This window comes from Staurois parvus, unplaced genomic scaffold (assembly GCF_062004578.1).
Source record: "Staurois parvus isolate SC_StPar_1 unplaced genomic scaffold, SC_StPar_1.0 ptg001051l, whole genome shotgun sequence".
Lineage (NCBI taxonomy): Eukaryota > Metazoa > Chordata > Amphibia > Anura > Ranidae > Staurois > Staurois parvus.
The window spans coordinates 403,367-419,817 of NW_028318847.1; the positions used below are offsets into that span (position 1 = coordinate 403,367).

The 16,451-nt window shown below is 44.3% G+C and overlaps 1 protein-coding gene across 2 annotated transcripts in view; it reads right to left on the reverse strand.

The window, feature by feature from the left end:
- The window catches only part of LOC149440802 (acylphosphatase-2-like), a 67,529-nt gene that overhangs the window by 3,055 nt on the left and 48,023 nt on the right, over positions 1-16,451 (reverse strand). For both annotated transcript variants that reach the window (XM_089658023.1, XM_089658021.1), the window contains one exon: positions 10,965-11,074. In XM_089658023.1, coding sequence (XP_089514149.1) covers positions 10,965-11,074 — 110 coding nt within the window. The remainder of the gene's footprint in view (positions 1-10,964; positions 11,075-16,451) is intronic.

Sequence of the window (16,451 nt, forward strand, 5' to 3'; positions counted from 1 at the left end):
TTGGCTCGTGACCCGGCTACTCTCCATCTCCTGCTTGTACCTACCTTCCTCCACCGTTACCGGCCCAGCTAGTCTGACCACGCTCACTCCTGACTGTCATCCATCCATCCCGCTCGGGACCTGGACCTGTCAGCCTCTTCACATCAGGCTCACCCCTGGCACATACCCTCAGCGGGACTCCTCTACCACAGTTGGGTGCACTCAGGGGCCGCGACCTGGTTTCAGTCCTGCACCAAGTCCATCCCCACCATCAGGGGCTCTGTTGAAAAGGCAGGCTGGGACTTAGACTCCGCGTCCTGGGGAATCCCGTTCTGTGGATCACTAGAGATCCCACAGGGCGGTGTCTGTCACCACCTATCTCCTAGACATGTCTACACAATGTTAGGACAGATCACCCTGTACCCCTAACAGGCACAGGGTGACTTACATATAATAGGGATATGGGGAGCTGAGACAGGGGTCTCCCCACCTCTCCAAAGTAAGCTGGGTTCCATGTGTCCCCCACCCAAAGTGACTCCCGTCACATATCTCCCCTTTCGGCAGGAGACTAACACAGGAGGAGACCCCAAACGGGTTGACTCCGAAGTTAGTCTGTACTTCCAGTCCCCCAATGCCAGCACCCACACAGTTCCCCAAACAAATTGTCCCAAACATAGCATTACTCGCTCAGCCAACCTCTGCCTCTCTCGTAGAACATACCCACTGCTAGGGAGAAGTACAGACTGGTCCTTCTCCCTGAAGTCATCTCAGCCACTGGAGAGAAGACAGGGTAGCTGGGCCAGCTCCATCATGCTGTTGGGGATCTGGGCCGACTGCCCAGCATCCCCGGGGTATCCAGGTGGTGACTGTAGTCTCATCCACTTTGGTTAGTTGAGGGCAGAGTGAAGTCACATAGATGATCAACCTGATTTCTATTCTCGACTGCAAGGGGTAGTTGTCCTCAGTAGGGATAGGGCAGAGGTTACAGACCCTTTGTCTAGCTGCCAGCGCTTCGGCTGTATGGTTTTGAACATTCTGGAGCTCAGTCTGCTGCTGGGAAGAGCGGCCAATCGCCCCAGTTCCCTGATGCTGTGGAGACACTGTAGTTGCTAGGCAGAGGCCAACGGCGCTCTGTCCTGTTGCCAGCACTTCTGCTGGGGACCCCACATCTACTCTGGCTAACCGTGGGGGAGGGAGGCAGGCTTCCTCCACTCCCAGACTGTGGATCTGCTGCTGAGATGACATTCCTCTGTCACTGTCCCCCTGGTGCACAGATCCTGGCTTGGGAGGCAAGATAGTTTCCTCCACTCTGGCTGACTATGGGGGAGGGAGGACAACAACCTCCTCTCCCTTCTTCCCCTGGGCCTCTGAAACTACCACAGTTGTGGGGCAGAGGTTCTGGACCCTCTGTCCAGTTGTCAGCGCTTCAGCTGAAGAACTTTCTTTTACCTCCAAAGATGCTGCTGGCAGGAAATCCCATGTCCCTGTCAGTGGTGTAGGAGAAAAGTGGCAGCCTCTTCCCTTAGGGAGACTGAAGCTGCTGTTGGTGCTGGGTAGAGTTCAGCAATGTTTGGCCCTGTTGCCAGCTCTTCTGCTGGAGGCTCACCAGGTTGTTTTTCCTCAGTAGAGAAGTCTATCAAATCCCCAGTGTCTGGAATGGTTAAATGTCCAGGGCAAGGGCTGGTGGTCCTTGGGCCCAGTGCCAGCACTTTGCCAGGTGACTCATCACCCATAACATCCTCCAGTGAAAAATCCATTAGATTCACACATTCCCGGATCTGTAATTAGAGGGATGAGATGACTGCTCCATCATCCATACCTTCATCCAGCTTTTGGGCAGACGCATTCCTTCATCCAAGCTCGTCCTGTGCAGAAATAGGATCATCTAGCTAAGCCAGCACTTGCTGCATCTGCCATAAGACCTCCGTTTCCATAGCTGCGGGTGGTATCTGTATCTTTCCTCTCCTGATATCCGAACCTTGGATCCCGGTGGAGGTTTGGATGTCCCAGACTGCAGGTGACTCATCACCCATAACATCCTCCAGTGAAAAATCCATTAGATCCATACATTCCAGGATCTGTAATTGGAGGGATGAGCCAACTGCTCTATCTTCCATACCCTCGTCCAGCTGTTGGACAGATGCTTTCCTCCATCCAAGCTTATCCCGTGCAGAAACAGGATCGTCTAGGTAAGCCAGCACTTGCTGCATCCGCCATAAGACTTCCATTTCCATAGCTGTGGGTGATATCTGTCTCTCCTCTCCTGCTATCCAAACCTTGGATCCCGGTGGAGGTTTGAATGTGTTCACAGCCAGGAAGCACAATCTCACCGCTTGCCACCAATGTAACGGAATCGACCCCAGACTGTGCTTGGGTACTTCCGTTAGACGAACGCTTCCCTGTCCGAACACTGACAACAGACACCACAGCAGACCATACAAGACTAGACGACACCTATCTTGAAGTAATCCAGAAGGTAGACTACTTTATTTCAACACAGATACAAGATATATACACTCAAGGGACAGTCCCCCCTCCCTGCATAATGACACAGGGAGGGGCAATCTACATTTAGTAACTGGAGACACACAGGTATTCAAACTTCACAGCACATGCCCCTCCCCCAGCCTCTCTTCACCTCTTGACTCCAATCACATAGTCCAACACACATCACATTGTCCAGTTACATAGTCCAACACCATTGCAGCCAATTCACAAATGTTACCAGTCAATTCCCAAAGGTGGCTCACGCTATAATTGTGTAATTTCCTCACATATAAGGTACTTCGCTTTAGGACCCAAGGCCATCCAAAAACAAGCCACGGGACTTGCTAGATGAAGGTTAGGAATTGTAAGGTTTCTCCATCTTTCCTTCTCCTTCCATGTATCCTCCTCTGGTCACCAGGGCAGTTCAGTCCTACAGAGGGCTCTCTCCACACAGCACTATATCTTTCTGATCATGGTTTTCCTGCTGCTTTACCCAGACTCCACTGGGCCCCACCCAGAGCTTGCATATAAATGGGCACTAACTTCACCCACTGCATCAGGAGGGAAAACAAATAAAGGGCACTTACACCTGCCAACACACACAAGCATTCCTGTGGTGCAAACATACCATAATGATTTATATTTGCTCTAGCTCATGGGATTGCAAATAGCACTATAATTAACTTAATTATAACAAAAAAACAATAAATAAAACAAGCCAAAAGCTAATCAAATGTGGATACTAATGGTCGCTGCACTTTGTTGGTTAACCATAATAAATAGTATATAGAATATTTTTTTTAAATGACCAATTTAATAGCAATAAACAATAAGATATATTTATTAGCCATATCGCTTAAGCAATCGTCAGTGTAAAAAAATAACTTTAAAGCCCCATTCTAAAATGCACTGAAAAAAAACAGAAATGGCAGGAGAGAGGGAAGTGTGACGGCTGTTTGCCGACTGAAGTGAAGCTGTTGCACAGGTCAGTCCTTGTTTATACCCTTATTACAGTCATGAGAAGCAAACCGTTGAAGACACGAGGATAACAGTAGTTATGGCACGAGGCTCCACATATCAGGTAGGTGACTCTGCAAACAATAAAATTAGGAGGAGAGAGAGAGAGAATAAAGAAAACAAAAGCCAGCACTAACCAATTTCTGAAAGCAGGTCACTTCCATTAAAGGGAGCAACATATTAATGCTGCCTTCCTTTTTTTATTACCTTTAGTAAATCAGCCCTCATGTATTTATTTCTGTGTTCAGACTGGAAATTCCCCTTTAGCAGAGCTGAGAAGTGTGGAGGTTTGAGGTTCTGAGTTCAAAATTTGTGAAGAGCTTAGTCATAGCTTGTGAATTCGTCCTGTGTTTATATGGCTTTTCATTGTGTCTTTTGATTTTTAAAATAACAGATGAATGGGCATACATGTCTGAAAGGTTGTATGAAATCTGGGTGAATTTTCAAGTTTTGACAGGAATACAAAAAGCTCACATCCTTTTGTGTGGAGTGCTTAGTCAGGTTTGTTGTGGAATAAATCAGACCTATATCTAATATTCCTTATTAGTTCTTAGAATAATTTTACCTGTTAGGAAAACATCTGCAGCACATTCATCCAACTGGGTGGTCATTGACAGTCTGTCATTGTCCTCCAATGGAAGAGTAGTTGCAATTGAGATAGTTAGAAGAAAGGAAGGGGGGGGGGTAATCAGTGCAAAAACTTTTCCAAGTCCTGGGATATCCTGCTGTGGGGTGTTAGTGGTGTTGCGGATAGACTGGAGTGGGTCCGTATGGCACCAAGGGCAAAGCTTCAAAAAGTACTGTAGCAGACTCTGTAGGATGATAGGAGAAGAAGCGCCTCTAAGTGCAGCATAACACTTTATTCAGGTTAAATGTAGGAACACTCACATAGATGAGGTAAATAATGGCATGAAAACCGTGGTACAGTGTGAACATCAGGTGGGTATCCAGGGTGAAGAGCTGTCATCAGTATGGAGTATGGAGTAGTCAGCGTGCCGCTGGAGCAGCGTGGTGGCTGGAGGGGAACAGCTGTAGAGACGGCACATCCTCCCTCTGAGCAGGGTGGAACGCAGAGGCAGCGTGGCCGTGATCACGTCAGATATCCACAATGCACTGCGACACGTTTTGGAGCATGCGCTGGCCGGGAAAGGCGGAAGTGCGCTCCTTTTTCAAGCAGGGGGAGGTGGAAGAATGATGTTCTATTTATATGGAGATGGGGGCTAATTACCGCATAATTAGCCAATCAACTGGGAACACATGTAATTGGAATAGTAATTGAAACCATTGTTGTAAGGTGACAAGTGAATTGAAATGTAGGTTGATAGAAAGTCAAGGCTATTGAGGAAAAATGGCAAAGAAATGGCAAAAAAGGAAAAAATGGAAAGGGGGAAAAAAACAATGTGGAAAATAAATGGATGAAACAAATAAAAAATGTGTGAGAAAAAAGCAAAAGGAAAAAAGAAAAGGATGGTAAAAATCAAAAATGAAGCAAAAAAGAGGCATGATGCAACTAATGATGACTATAAAATGTAATTAAAATTATAATTATAATTTGAATAGAAGACGGGGTGTGAAACATGATGCAAAACATTTCGTGTGAGTGTACATGATGACAAAAATCCAAGGTAATGTGTAAAATGGAAGATAAAAAGTAAATATAAGAACTGAATTGATCTAAAAAAAAAATATATATATATATATATATATATATATATATATATATATATATATATATGTAAAAAAGGAAAAAAATGGATGAATAGAAAATAAATAAATATAGGTGAGAATATAAACAATAATGATGTTGAAAATAAAAATAAAAAATTAAAATTAATAGTAATAAAATTACGTGTAAAAATAATAATACGTGTATAAAAAATTAAGTTGATGCGCTAGAATTAAAAGCATGGTTAAAAAAAAGTAATATAAAAATAACAATAAAGTTAAAAAATCAAAATACAATTAAAGTATATGAAATATATATTTTATATTTTTATGAATATCAGAATTTTTTAACCATGTTTTTAATTCTAGCACATCAACTTAATTTTTTTATACACGTATTATTATTTTTACACATAATTTTATTAATATTAATTTTTTTTTTTTTTTTTCAACATCATTATTCCTTATATTCTCACCTATATTTATTTATTTTCTATTCATCCATTTTTTCCTTTTTTACATATATATATATATATTTTATATTAATTCAGTTCTTATATTTACTTTTTATCTTCCATTTTACACATTACCTTGGATTTTTGTCATCATGTACACTCACACGAAATGTTTTGTATCATGTTTCACACCCCTTCTTCTATTCAAATTATAGTTATAATTTTAATTACATTTTATAGTCATCATTAGTTGCATCATGCCTCTTTTTTGCTTCATTTTTGATTTTGATTTTTACCATCCTGTTCTTTTTTCCTTTTGCTTTGTTCTCACACATTTTTTATTTGTTTCATCCATTTATTTTCCACATTGTTTTTTTCCCCCTTTTCCATTTTTTCCTTTTTTGCCATTTTTTTGCCATTTTTTCTCAATAGCCGTGACTTTCTATCAACCTACATTTCAATTCACTTGTCACCTTACAACAATGGTTTTCAATTACTGTTCCAATTACATGTGTTCCCAGTTGATTGGCTAATTAAGCGATAATTAGCCCCCATCTCCATATAAATAGAACATCATTCTTCCACCTCCCCCTGCTTGAAAAAGGAGCGCACTTCCGCCTTTCCTGGCCAGCACATGCTCCGAAACGCGTCGCAGTGCATTCTGGGTATCTGACGTGATCACGGCCATGCCGCCGCTGCGTTCCAACAGCTCAGAGGGAGGATGTGCACGCCGGCCGGCTCCACAGCTGTTCCCCTCCAGCCACCACGCTGCTCCAGTGGCACGCTGACTACTCCATACTCCATACTGATGACAGCTCTTCACACTGTATACTCACCTGATCGATTTTCACACCGCACCACGGTTTTCATGCCATTATTTACCTCATCTATGTGAGTGTTCCTACCTTTTAACCTGAATAAAGTGTTATGCTACACTTAGAGGCGCTTCTTCTCCTTCTATCATCCTACAGCAATTGAGATAGTTGACTTGGGGGGGGGGTCATCTGCACATTCTCCTGCTAAGCCTCATATCATTTCCTCTGTTGCTGCTGTTTTAGGAATTTCTGAATGCTGCTACCTACCTTTTGCTGCTCTCAGTATTCATACTCATCTAGGTTTTCCTGTCTGCTTACTGCATCTATTGCTGTCAATCTAAATCAATCTAATTTTTTTTAATGGCTTTTATATTTTCATAAGTCTGCTAGTAAGCTGACCATACATGTATAGCTTTCTGTTGTTCAGACCCCCTGGCTAAAAAAGATAAATTGATTACTCCATCCATGCTAAACAGCATGTATAGAGAAATTACTGCAGCTGGCTATTGTGCTAGAGCAGTAGCTACTGAATATTAGGACAACTCCTAAATCTGACTGAATGCAGGCACTGTTTGATCGAAAGATCAACCTTTGTCAAGTGGAGTGGTGCTAACAGGGTCACACACCAATGAATTTTAGCCAATTATGCAGGAATCGTCCATATTTTGAACTGTCCATTTCAACACATTTACATACTTTGTTGTATTACACATATAAATTTTTAGAGTAGCCACTAGAGTGCAATTACTTTGTCTTTTGCAGTGTTGCAATAAGATATCAGTCATTTAAGAAGTGCATTGATTTCACTGAGCTGATGACTGAGAGACTTGCATTGTGAGTAAAAGTAGCACACAACCACAGTGCAGCAATGCAAAGCAAGAAGCAGTTTATGCATGTAATAAATATGACTGTCCCCATGAGCAGAAATTTGCACCCTTATTTAATGGCCTACTCCCCCCATCCCCATCCTCTGTGGGATTTCAGTTTTGTAGCAAGCAAAATGGAGAAACAGGACGAGGGGATGGGCTTGTCCTGTACTGTACTCCAAGATATTGTATTTACTGGTAAGTCAAAATTCCCATTATCTTTATTGTACCGTACAGGACATGGGTAATGGAGCCATAATAGACCATCGGATGTCCCCAAGCAATAAACTGAGGTGTCTGCAACAACATAGCAACAGCAGCAAGCAGGCCCACAAAAATAATTGTATGGACTGATACCTGAACATCCCCCTGGTAAAATTCTTAGCAAGCTTACACAGAAGACTAGCTTGCAGCCATGCAAATCTGCAAAATGGATGTTTAATGCTTAACACCAACGGATCTGGTGGAATGGGTCCTGATAGGGAAGAGAGGAACCTGTTCCTTGAGGTTCTGGAAACAAGCAACCTAAGCCACTTAACAATGGTGGCAGATGAAGCAGGAGGTTGCTTCTTGGGACTTTCAGGGAGGACAAAAAGGGATCCAGTTTTTCTAAAGGAAGATGTTTCAGCTAGGAAGACCCTAACCATCCTTATAACATCCAGGCAGTGGAGTGAAATCTCTTTGGCATGATGTGGAGCAGTAGTGGGTGGACAGCTGTAGTGGGTGATCCAGAGAAAAGATCTGCTTTGACTATGTTGAGCTGCAAAGGTCCTAAGTGGAACTGAGTAGAATTCACATGAAGAATGCATCAATGGTACCTGGATTACCTCCTGATAGCTGGACATCAGCAAAGCTATCTTCTCTGAGGAAATCTTTGACCTGAACCATATCCAAGATCACCCCCAATTATTCTAGATGATGGGAAGGTTGGAGGGCATATTTATTTCAGTGGATCAGCCATCCAAAAGTTTGAAGGAGCTGGATTGTGTTTTGGATGTTGGAAGACAGGACCATGACTGAGGAATCTTTCAGCAGGTACCCTATGACATGGATGCCCTGAGATCTTAGCAGGGCCAGGAGCAGAGCAAGCATTTTTGTGAAGACTCATGGTGCAGAGGAGAGGCCAATTAGCAGAGTGACACATTGAAAACTCTGGTCTCCCACAGCAAATCATAAAAAACTTTGATATGCGTGAAAGATGGAAATGTAAAGATAGGCATCTTGGACGTCCACTGATGTAAAAAATTCCCCTGATCTGAGAGAAGTGAAGACAGATTTTGCTAACTCCATGTGGAATTTGGAGGAGCACAGATATCTGTTTAGGGATTTCAGGTCCAAAATGTTGGTAATGTCTCCATTCAGTTTTGGGGCTGCACATAAGTTGAACTTGGGATTAACCCTTGTGCCTGAAGTTGACTCAAGGTGGCCTGAAAATTTGCCTGTCTTTTAGGGGAAGCTGGAAGAGTAGGAATTGAGGAGAGGCAGAGAACCCATTTTTTTTAACCAGAAAAAATATTACAAGAAGAAAACAAAAGAAAAAAACACTGTAAGAAAACAGAATTTCATACAGAAAATAAGAAAATGTTGCTGCAGGCAATCGTAGTGTGGAGTGAACTGCCCTTTTATAGAAGCTTGAGCCAATTAGGGCATAAATAGTGTGCTATTACTTACAGTATGCTCGAACACAGAAAGGGACTATGAAGCGCAGGAAGACCCAAAATATCTGGAGAAAAGGAAGGAGCAGGTACAGGTGTGACAGTGGACAGTAGGAACCAGGGTAAGAAACAAGTAAAAAGGAAGACCCAGGAAACTAGGAAAAGCAACAGAGCAAGTAGCAGAAAGGACAGTAGTAAAAGAGGAAGCAGGCATCTATCAGGAGTTTGTCTCAATTAGGATCGACCCACTGAAAATACCCAGGCCATAACAATCAGGTCACAAATGACCACTGACAGCTCAGCTGGAGAAATTTACTCTAGGAAGGTCCCTAAAAACCCAATTCTATTTTCTTTACACCTATAGATTCCTCCATTCTTTTTCTGCAAAATAATATAAACACACAAAAAAAAAGGGTCTGCCTGCTATAATCAGACAATTAGGCCCAGTGCTATAGAAAAGAGCCTGCATCTTAGCATCCAGACATACTGTACACTTGGATAGTATCTTGTCAAAGATGAAAGGCTCACTCCAGCAAACAGAAGACCAGAACCTGTACATTTTAAATACAGACAGACTTCTGGGAAAAGACAATCGCATGACCAAAAACTGAGATTTTCTGCAGGGTGTTCAGTATAGAAATACTGTATATACAGAAAGACTCCAGTGTTGCCATTGTAACGCTCTCTAGGTTAGCTAGATAGGTTTTGTTGTTTTATTTTTTTAGATGGGGCTGAGTAGCAGCCTGGGATGAGTCAGCCTGGGAGTGAGGCAGGAGGTCACCTCAGGACAGGCTGGGTAGTTTTACAGATCAGGACTTCTGGAGCCCTCCCACCTTTTCAGAAACTTTAGTACTTTCTGGAACAGGAGGGGAGGAGGCACAAATCTGCATGTTTGAGGGACCTTGGCCAATCCCCTGGCAGGAGGCTGGGCATGGTGACCAGAGCAACCTTCATATATGACAGAGCCTGGGGAGAGAGGGGAGTCAGGTGTAAGATGGATTGAGAGAAGGCTGGAGTGTGGAGCCTAGGATGGGGGCCCCAGGATGGGGAACCTACCTACAGGCAAGATGCTGGACAGGAGGATCTCTACTGCCTCAGCATCTCCTTGGGAGGACAACCTGTTAGCAGGGAAGGAGCCAGCCCAGCATAAGGCATGAAAGCAGGCACCAACCCCCCACACTAGCAGGCAAGGACAGTGTGAGTACTCTTACACCCCCTGGGCTGGATAAGGGGAGCAGACAGGTGCAATACCCAAATAGTCTTCACCTGGGACTGCTTAAAGTGTTACTAAACCCACAACAGTAAAATCAGCTTGTATATGCAGTAAAGCATGCTTGTTTTACTCACTGTAGAACCTAAGGGGTTAATCCTCTGCATTGTGTAAAAAGGCTGTTTGATCCTTTCTTCTCTGTTCCTCCCCTTTTTCAAGCGACCACAACTTATCTCCAGACTGAACTGTTGGCATGCACATGCTCAGTTTAGTGTGTATTGCTAGAGATGTTTTTTTTTCTTGGGAGAGTGCATGTGATCTGCACAGGGCCAAATAGCACTGTCTAGGCAGGGGTCAGGGGATTTTCCTCCTACAAGCTTTAGCTAGTGCTGGGCTGGACACAGATAGAAGTCACAAGACTGCTATAAATTTTATACATAGTTACTAAGAAGTTTATCCTCAAGTTCTACAGTTTCTTTGCCATCCCATATACCCCTAGACCCCATCCAAGTTGCTAACCCCTTAATATAAACAACTAAATACCAGCTCAAGGACTGTTTTACTGAATCTGAAAGTACAGGCATTGCCTGGCCATGCAAAACTTAGGGGGACCCAATCAAATCCAGGGAAAGTAGTGCTATACCATAGTTAACCTTGTTTAAAATGTTTGCTAAAGCTGGATGCAAATTTAAACAAAATGGCTTGTGCTGTATTTATATAAACTATATGCATTTCATTTAGCAAAAAATTAAATAAATAAAAAACACAAATGACTATAAACACAATTACACCACTTATATTTGAATGTTACTCACATTATATCTACTTTTTCTTTTGACCCCTGGACTTGCCCAGTAACTGTTCCATGTGGAGTATTTTTGACCCAACCTACAACGGCCACTTTTTTAGCCTGATCTTCTGTATACTTGAAAGATAATGAGAAAGAAGCAAATGAATGTCTTCACACTTGTTACAAATCATCACAAGAATGTGCCAGCAGTGCTATTCACAGGTACTGCATGCTGATACCCATTATATATTCCCAAGCTGATTTAAAAGAAATGAGCACACATCAAAATGAGACACAACAAAACAGGAACACTAGGGAAAAACAATTTTCTTTATTCAGTTTGTAATTTTTGATGTGTTTGCTTATGTGTCTAGAGGCTAGATACTTAAAGTTGATTGATAATTGTAGAGTTATTAAATGGTCATTATTAGAGATGAGCGAAGTATTCAAAAATTCGATTCGGCTGATTCGGCGAATTCGCGGAATAAATTCGATTCGAGTCGAATATATTCGCTGCGAATTTAACTTATAAAAAGGGTGTTTCTAGGCTTCAGAGAGCCTTTATATTAGTGCAGAACACTGTACCTTTAATTTAAATGCCCTTGGAGTCTGCTGGGGAAGAGAAATAATACTGTCAGTCAGTATGACATGCAGATGAGTGCCGTCGATCTTAGAATCACCGCACACTTCACTCATTTGGGCAGTCACGGGGCCAAAACCAGAGTGTGGAGCCACAGTGTGGCGGTGGAGGCAGCAGCAATGGGAGGCCATACAGCACCCTATGACAAAATGGAACCCACCAGCAGTGTGAGGAGACCTGAAAGTGGCACATGGCAGAGTGTGGCGATGGAGACAGCAGCAATGGGAGGCCGTACAGGGACCCATGAGACACTCTGGACCTGGCAGCAGCATGAGGAGGCGGTACGGGGGCCCATGGCAGATTACGGGCCTGGCAGCAGCAATGGGAGGCCCGTAATCTGCCAGCACCCTATGACAAAATGGAACCCACCAGCAGTGTGAGGAGACCTGAAAGTGGCACATGGCAGAGTGTGGCGATGGAGACAGCAGCAATGGGAGGCCGTACAGGGACCCATGACACACTCTGGACCTGGCAGCAGCATGAGGAGGCGGTACAGGGGCCCATGACAGATTACGGGCCTGGCAGCAGCATGAGGAGTCGGTACGGGGGCCCATGGCAGATTACGGGCCTGGCAGATGACGACGAGGCTGCCAAGTGCGATCAGCCTCATCATCATCAATTAGGGTCAATTCTGTGTCCCTGAGTAACAATTCTGTGTCCCTGAGTAACAATTCTGTGTCCCTGAGTAACAATTCTGTGTCCCTGAGTAACAATTCTGTGTCTGTCCCTGAGTAACAATTCTGTGTCCCTCAGTAACAATTCTGTGTCCCTCAGTAACAATTCTGTGTCCCTCAGTAACAATTCTGTGTCTGTCCCTCAGTAACAATTCTGTGTCCCTCAGTAACAATTCTGTGTCCCTGAGTAACAATTCTGTGTCCCTGAGTAACAATTCTGTGTCTGTCCCTGAGTAACAATTCTGTGTCCTGAGTAACAATTCTGTGTCCCTGAGTAACAATTCTGTGTCTGTCCCTGAGTAACAATTCTGTGTCCCTGAGTAACAATTCTGTGTCCCTGAGTAACAATTCTGTGTCCCTCAGTAACAATTCTGTGTCCCTCAGTAACAATTCTGTGTCCCTCAGTAACAATTCTGTGTCTGTCCCTGAGTAACAATTCTGTGTCTGTCCCTGAGTAACAATTCTGTGTCCCTCAGTAACAATTCTGTGTCCCTCAGTAACAATTCTGTGTCCCTCAGTAACAATTCTGTGTCTGTCCCTGAGTAACAATTCTGTGTCCCTGAGTAACAATTCTGTGTCCCTGAGTAACGATTCTGTGTCCCTAAGTAACGATTCTGTGTCCCTAAGTAACGATTCTGTGGCCCTAAAGTCTCTCTGGCCCTAACTCTGTCCCTAATACAGACAGGTCTGTCTCTCTTGAATGACCGGAGGCTAATGGAGAATTGTAAGATGGCCGCAATTTATAGCTCCACCATTACACAGTGCTGGCTGGCTGGCTGCTGATTGGCTAATGCGATCGCATGTCATGAATGAATGCATTATGGGTCAGCGCGCCTTGTCTGCGCGCCTTCCCAGAGATCCCCGCTCCGTCACCACACATGTCGCCGCCATTTTTGGGAAAATTCGATTCGTGCATCCGAAGTTGGCTAATTTTCGGATTCGGCGCGAATCGAATATTTCCCAATATTCAAAACGAATTCCACTTCGCCATGTTCGATTCGCTCATCTCTAGTCATTATAATTAAAATAATGCAATGTATTTGGTAATCAAGCCTAACATTGGCATCATATCTGGGAAAAGACCTGCCCACGGAATCCCAAAGGTCAGCAGAGGTGAGAACTATCAAATTTTATTTAGTTCATGAATAGTTATTTCCTTTTGAAATACCTCTCACTCATTGCATCTCCAACTTTAATGCTGTCTTAGTACTTTGCAAGCTGAAAGAATGAAAATAGAGCCAAATATATCTTGCTTGTATTCACATAGTAGCCAACATTTAAAAAAAAAAAAATGTAGGGACACCTTTTTTCTGTGTTTCCAGAAAGCCACTATGGGAAGAGCATGTACTTTAATTAGGAGTGGGGCATTCATTTAATATGGGCGTGGTTCTACAAGAAGCAAATAAATATTAATTTATTTGCTGCAAGCATATGTATAGCACCTACAATTTATGCAGTGCTTTACATACTGTTCTTAGTCCTCCTGAGCTGAGTGCAGGTGGGAATTAGCAGTTTACAGCGCTGACCACGGCCTGTGTGCTGGTGTCTGCTGTGCCTAAAATGGGATAACAGGCTCTTTTGAAGTGTGTTAAAAGTTAAGGCTATGGATTCCGTAGATTGCAGAAGGAGGGAGGGAGTAAGATCACTGGGCTCAAAAAAATTGCTGAAGCCTGAACAAAATGGCTGTCACCTACAATTTTCATGTGCCTGATGCGCACAACCATTACACCAGCAACTGGTGAAGGTAAATTGTACATAAGGAGGAAGGAATTAGTGAATGAAATGAATGACTTGCTATGGGCAGTCCTTTATCCTGCAGAAATCAAAGAGGCCAAACTGTCTGCAGACATGTACAGTCATTCACCCAGGCATTTTGGAGCTGTTGCAGAGCACTAACTTACCCCCCGTCCCTCTCACAGCAGTCTGCAGCCCCCACATATGCCAGCACTGAGCAGAAGACAGGCGGGCATGACCATTTTGTAGCCGCAACCACTCGCTGAGTCCCACCCAATGAACTGCAAGCCTCGCAGGCTCTGCTTCAGCTGGGGATGTTCTCAATCCCCAATGAGTCCCCAATGAGAGTGGCAGTGCCACCGCCTGAAGAATGTCAGCTGCCAGAAGAGGAGGTAGGGGAAGGATCTGTCCCTGTGTTCTTCTTTGTTTTATTTTGTTTTGTGGGCACCATAACCCCACCCAGCAACACACCTGTCAAATATAGATGCAGACATCTGTAGCACTGCTGTCTGCCCTTGAGCAACCTTGTTTTTCAGGATGCTGCCCAGGGCATGGTCAGATTGGAACAACTGATCATTATCCATAATTGTCCCAGCTAATTCATTACAGCCTGCTGTACACCTGCTAGTGCCTGTACACCTTACTTAACTAGTTGCGGACCACAGATAGCTGAATGATGGCTACAATGTGGCTGGCCAGTTCTGGGAGGGTGTCATATGACGTCCTCCCAGAACGCGCTCTCCTGCGCGCCGCCAGGTGCGCACACCCGGCGATCTCCGTGATCTCTGTGCCCTACGGATCACGTGATGTGGTAAAAGGCCAATCACAGCGGCCTTTTACCACAGTGATCAGCCGTGTCCAATGACAAGCTGATCACAGGGAAATGCAATTGCCGGTTTTCGGCTGCACTTTCCTCACGCTGTCAGAGCGTGAGGAAAGTACTGCTGAGAACCGGCAGTTGTCAGAGCAGGGATCGGCACTGATCATCAGGGCACTGATGATCAGTGACCTGATGATCGGTGCCCAGCAGTGCCACCCACCAGCTCCGCCCACCTGTGCCCAGCAGTGCCATCCACCTGTGCCCACTAGTACCACCCACCAGTGCCCATCAGTGCAGCCCAGCAGTGCCGCCAGTCTGTACCACCAGTCAGTGCCCAGCAGTTGCGCCAGTCAGTACCCAGCGGTTGCGCCAGTCAGTGCCCAGCAGTGCTACCAGTCAGTGCCGCCTATCAGTGCTGACTATCAGTACCCATCATCAGTGCCGCCTATCAGTGCCGCCTCATTAGTGCTGCCTATCAGTGCCACATATCCGTGCCACCTCATTAATGCCGCCTATCAGTGCCGCCTATCAGTGCCCTTCAGTGCTGCCTATCAGTGCCACTTATCAGTGCCCATCAGTGCCACTTATCAGTGCCCATCAGTGCTGCCTATCAGTGCAGCCTCATCAATGCACATCAGTGAAGGAGAAAAATTACCTGTTTGCTAAATTTTATAATAGAAACAAAGAAACTTTTTTTTTTTCAAATTTTGTGCTCTTTTTTTGTTTATAGCGCAAAAAGTAAAACACCCAGCAGAAAGTAAATACCACCAAAAGAAAGCTCTATTTGTGAAAAAAAATGATAAAAATTTCATATGGGCACAATGTTGTATGACCACGCAATTGTCAAAGTGTGACAGTGCTGTAAGCTGAAAATTGGCCTGGTAAGGAAGGGGGTATAAGTGCCCGGTCGGCAAGTGGTTAAAGGAACAGGTGCTAGATCCCCTGCTCAGGAAGAGAAGTCTCCAGATTACTAGGTGAAGAGGAGTTAATCTAGGGTGTGGGGTAGTACAACTGGAGCTGCTGGCTAGCACTCCTACAGAGACTGCATCAGAGAAGCTGTGAATAGTTCAGGAAGTTGTTCTCAGATTTCAGTTCACTTGGGCATCCTATACACCCCTTTACCCTATCCAACTTTAATCCTCTCAATAAAATAACAAAACCAATGGCTGATTTCTGTCTGTGGATAAAAGCTGTGTGAAAAATGCTAACTGACTGGATGTGCAGGACTATATGAGGACCCAAATTCAATAGCAACCCCTAAGGGGGTAGTGCTACATATTCTAAACCACATGTGTCAAACACAAAGCCCAAGGGCTGAATCCGAGCTGTCAGGCCATTTCATGTGGTCCTTGCATCTCTCCTGTATCTGAAGCACCCCCTTGTTTCCGCCCCCACCTTGTCTCACCAGTCAGCAGCAGAGTAGGACAGAACTACTTCGCCAGAATCTTCTCTATGTGGCCACAGAGAGATTCATCTCTGCCCTACTTTTCCACCCATCTCAGCAGTTGGTAGCATAGAGGAGGACAGAACTCCAACTACAAATCCTTTTCCTCTCTGTGCAGCTGCAGCACCCCCTCGTCTATTCCTAACCTTGTCTCAGCATTCAGCAGACGCTGGCAGCTGACTCCAGCCCTCCTCTGGTCC